At 28.9% G+C, this 5,438-nt stretch overlaps 1 protein-coding gene across 1 annotated transcript; it reads left to right on the forward strand.

The window, feature by feature from the left end:
* Positions 1-200: 200 nt before the first annotated feature.
* On the forward strand, positions 201-1,267 carry LOC115034292 (52 kDa repressor of the inhibitor of the protein kinase-like). Its single transcript, XM_029490708.1, has 2 exons — positions 201-942; positions 1,002-1,267. Exons 1-2 carry the CDS (start codon positions 739-741, stop codon positions 1,017-1,019), a joined length of 222 nt encoding a protein of 73 aa, XP_029346568.1. The 5' UTR covers positions 201-738; the 3' UTR covers positions 1,020-1,267.
* Positions 1,268-5,438: the final 4,171 nt, after the last annotated feature.

Raw genomic sequence — 5,438 nt, forward strand, 5'->3', positions numbered from 1 at the left:
TCGGTTTACGTGTAGCTGCCGCCTATGCACACACATACAGGTAAATTCGCCGCCCGGCTTCATTGTGCAGCCCCCTCTTCGCACAATATTAGGAGAATAACTTATATATAATGAAGTTAAACATCTTGTTAAACATAATAATTATAATAATTTTTTAAAAATATGTACAAACTACAAACAGAATTTAAAAATTATGATGTTTACAAATATTATATTATTGACAACAAAAAATAATTTACCAAATAGATGTTCTACATAGTATCTTTGTAATTTGGTCGTCGTTTAATGATTTGTTTCCTATCATATTATATACGTCTCCCGGGATTAGATATATCGCTCACTTGTGCTTCACAACTTGAGTTAATCTATATTATATACGCATTTGGTCTGATATCGGATATCGGATATTGATTTGTTTTGATCATATAATAATTAAATATATAATATTATGATATAATAATAATTATACGCAGTGGCGTATTTACGGGGGGTGATATGGGTGATATATCACCCCCCCAGAGCCTTTTTTAGGATTTATTTAATACATAATAATATATACATTGTAATAGGTATTCAGTTTTACTTGTTATTCATGACATTCTTAAATACATATTTTTAGGATTTGAATGTATCTTTGGTAGTTCAAAACATACTTCTGAAGATATTGACCAATTTAATCAACTTATTGAGTTTTATTCTCCTGTTATTGATACATTAGTGGCATTGACAGAATTAAAAATGTTAAGGAACAAACTCGCAAGCCAAAATATAACACTGAAATCAGCATTTGATGCTTTGTTAAAATGCAATGAAGATTTATATCCTAATATTAATTTTTTATTTAAAATTTTATGCACCTTGCCAGTTTCTACAGCTTGTCTGGAACGGTCATTTTCAAGTTTAAAAAGGATTAAATCATATCTACGCAACACAATATCTGAAGTAATACTGAAATAATATATTAACCTAAGCATTTTTTAATGTTTTATTTTTCAATTTAGAAGAGGCAAATGGTTTAGCAATGTTAAGTATTCACCGCGATATTGACGTTAATGTAGACGAAGTGTTGAATGAAATGTCTCAAAAACCAAGATGAATGAATATTATTTTGTGATTTTTTTATGAAAATAAATGTATAATATTATAAATGTTGTTGTAGTTTTGAGTAACATCATGGTGACAAGACCAGCATGGCCTATTATCATAGAACAATATAGAAGCGAAACTCGATCAGCTGATGGGTGAAGTGTTTACCTATGATCTGAAGTCCGAACAATGAAACTGTTTCCGTAACACTGACATGATGTTATACCCATATTGAAAAACCGTTTCCGCCTAATAGGCAGGGTATTCTGCGCGGGGTCGGGTTGTTTCCACTGTTTACTTTTATCATAGATTACGTATGCCACGCCGTGTTCAAGGTTACAATCGCCCGATTCGGCCAATTCACGGAGTTTCATACCCCTGCTATTATACAGTGTACTTTACCGAAAGGTAAGATAACATAATGTGATCCTAGATATTTGTCTCCCGCCTCGGTCTGCCCCCAATGTGCTAAATAATTTTGGTTTTATCACCCCCTAGAAAAAAATCCTAGATACGCCACTGATTATACGTCATAGTTTACAAAACGGCAACAAGTACAATATGATAATATAAAGACCGTGACTCGTATACAAGTGGCTCGGTCGATTAATGCCACACTATACATTATAGAATATACCTCACAGGTATACTAGCCATAACCACTGTATAATATATATCTTTAATTAGTCACCTTTTTATTACAATAGTTTTGTACTTACATTTTTATTATTATTATTATGATGGCGATATTAATTATTTACGTTTCGAGTTTTCATCCTAATTATTATGCATATAAAGTTTTTGAAATTAAAGGGTATGAATATGAATATTAAAAAGCGTGACGAACAATGAGTGATATGAATTAAATTAAAAATTTATCCTTTCGTTTTTTATTTTGTATTTTTTTATCTTAATAACAAAAAAATATGTTATCATTAAAATGAAAATAAAAATAATACTCTTAAATAGCTTTTCATTGTTCGTTTTTATTTTTATTTACTCAACAGCAAACCTATTCCGCCGTTACGTTTGTGAGGATAAAATAGGTATCTGATTTATTTTTATTCACAAGCTTTAACGTTTCTTTATACTTTTATGTCTGTGCACATATTATTATATGCACGTAATTCATATAACTATTGAAGTCCCTTCGCCGCAATGCATTTTGTAAGCGCACTTTTCGCGAGCAGTTTATTTGAAATCTACGAGTAACGGACGGAAAAAAAACAGCAAGCCGCTAATTTACTATTTTTATTCATTCATTATTCTTCGACAGTCGTTTTCACACGATTTTCGAGTCAAAAATCACATTTTTTTTTATCATTTTACGGCGTCGCGTAACCAAAACTTTTGTGTAAACAAAATTATATCTATGACAATTTTTTATTTCCATTCCGCAATCGTCATTGTGTCGTGCGGTCCCTCGGGGCGATCATCGGTGTCAATCATCGTCGTTGATGTTTATCGATCGATTGCAACCCTCAAAATAACCCCGCGGTATAGGGTTTTCATTTTTTTTTTGTCTGGCTATAAAATACGCGCATATTGTTTTTTTTTTCTTATACTCTTGTACATTTTTGTAACGAGTAAATTTATGGTGGGACCGAACACACCTGATTGACTGGTGCTAATATAAAAGGACAAGGGAGGAAATGGTAACTTTACCCCTTTTGAGCCATAACATCAGTGTCACGATAGTTTTTTTGTTGCGCGTAATTTATCGTTGGAAAGTCATTACACCACCAATATAATAATCGGTTTAGTCCCTCTCGATGAGGCGGCAAAAAGGTAAACACGTCACACGACGCACACGATTATATTTTTTCGTTTTTTGATTTTTTTTTTTTTTTTTACAGTACATTTTTACCGAACGTGTATAAATGAACATTACGATATATCCGCGCAGTGTAAAAAACATAATTGTTCGCATTTATTTACGACGAGTTTTATTTTAGCACAGCTGTAGATTTTTTTTCGTCTCGCGAGCGACAACTGAACGAGTCGTGTCTTTTGTATGGCATAACTATTACGTTCATGTGCAGAATCATCGAAAAAAAAATAACAAATATAATTATTATATTATTTATTAGCAATAATAGAGAGAAAAATCTAATTCTCAGGAAAATATAATATAAAGGTACCTATATGAAAATATATAATATTATGTACCTATATATAACACTGTATTTTATTATACAGATAGGTAATACACATAATATTCTATAATAGCAAAAATGTCGATATTATTCCACTATTTCACACGTGATTCAGCTTGTAAAATTTCAAGATTCCATTATTTTTTATACTCAATGATACACATGAGTACGGACACAAAATCGTTTGATTTACCTATGACGTACCTGTTATATGATGTTAACTTCGCGAGTACGATTCTTATTTATATTTTGAACTAAAATAATCGTAAACTATATAATATCCATTTAACTCGTTAGTAATTAGGTTTTTACAATTTCACGAAATTTATTTACTTAAAATATTTGATTTATGTGAAAAAAAAAAATTAAAAATATTGTTTGATTCATATTTAAAAGTTTATAGGTATTTTATAAAAAAATGAATTATAAAATTCATGAACTCCGTATAACGGATACTTGCTTTTAGCTCAGTGGAAAATAATTTGATATACGTATCACTATTATTAATGTAAATTATTATAATTAAGTAATTGTAATTGATTCGGCTGAAATAAATAAACAGTCATAAATTCACAGCAAGGGAACGTTTTTAAAAATTACGTTATTGTATCGAATTCTAATAAATTATTCATAAAATATTTACCTATAACCAATAATAATTCATTACCTACCATTTATACTTAATTTATAACCATTATCATAGTCATTAGTAAATTATGGTTAATAATTAATAATTAATTATCTGTGTGTAATCACTTATAATCGTCTATAACCAAATACGTTATAAGAAAAATAATATTATTCATAATTTTATTACAATATTTCAAGATGAGTGAAATTTTCAATTTTGAAATATTCCTATATGAGAACTTTATCAATAATTATTAATAAAATATGGTTATCTAATAGTTTGAATTTGTGAGTTTTTTTTCTATTTTATAGTAAAACTATAGTAATATTATATTTATGTGTGTAAAAAAAATTTAGAGATATTATATAGTGGCAGTTGTATATACGACTTTATACAAATGTATTATTTAGAATAACAATAATATTATGCGGATGACATATTGAAATGGTAATTTTCATTGAAAACCAATGTTTGATTTTTATTTATAGATAGAATTATTATTACTATCAAACTACATAATATTATATAATATGTATGCAATACATAAAAATAATATAAACAGTACAATAGGCGTACTTGAATGGTTATTATATATTATAATCGTAAAATTATGATTTATACATTTTTCTTTTTTTGTCGAATGATATAAACAACAATAGTACAAATTTTTGACGTTTTAAAAATATTTTATGTCCCCGCGGTGTTTTCGGTGACCGCGTTTTATTGAATTATTGTTCGATTTGTTCATAAAAGAACCGAAATATGATCGATGAGTACGTACGCTTCGTCGCTTCATCAAATCCTAGTCACTTTGATACGACGTACAACATTTTTGGTTTTGGACAAGAGAAAATAATATTGCCTTTTTAAAATTCTGCGGTCGACTTCGTTCTTATTGTCAGCAGCGGGGCTCACGATCATGACATCTATCTACCGATCGTCATTCGTACCCAATAACATTATTTATAATATTAGTCTGGGACTTCAATACTATTATTGGTACTTCTAAACAAATTGAAGCTGTTCAATACATATGTTTTCGTTTTATTAGTTTTAAACTCAATACCGCAAGGTTTTCTCATTCTGATTATATCAACGTCAGTAAATTTTTAAATCTTAAATCCTTAGTTAATCGAAGAAATGATTCTTATTATACTATATATATATCATAATATTAGAAATCCCTGTTTATTTTATATTCCTCATGCCTCCCTTAGATACCTACATGTTATTCGTCTCTATAAACACTCAATTAATGAATGGTAACCCTGTTAATACTAAAATTGTTTTTTTTTCTTCAAATATATAGGTATTGTAGGTAATAACGGTATCTACCTAGTTATTATTATTTTTATATAATGTAACGTTTCTATATCATTTTTCATATCATTGTAAGTTATATTTAATTTTAGTCATTACATTTTTCTAATTACTATACTGCACTTTACTGTATTTGTTTTTAGACTTATGTCCGTGACCAAAATAGATAAACAAATAAATATTATTATTTAAATGCATGACCGCGACCAACAATTTAAATGATAATTGGTGCTAGTCGCGAACGG

Source organism: Acyrthosiphon pisum, chromosome A2, assembly GCF_005508785.2.
Source record: "Acyrthosiphon pisum isolate AL4f chromosome A2, pea_aphid_22Mar2018_4r6ur, whole genome shotgun sequence".
Lineage (NCBI taxonomy): Eukaryota > Metazoa > Arthropoda > Insecta > Hemiptera > Aphididae > Acyrthosiphon > Acyrthosiphon pisum.

What these genes read in the sequence shown, in the direction of transcription:
- LOC115034292 (XM_029490708.1), top strand. Translation starts at nt 739, where the DNA reads ATGTTAAGGAACAAACTCGCAAGCCAAAATATAACACTGAAATCAGCA.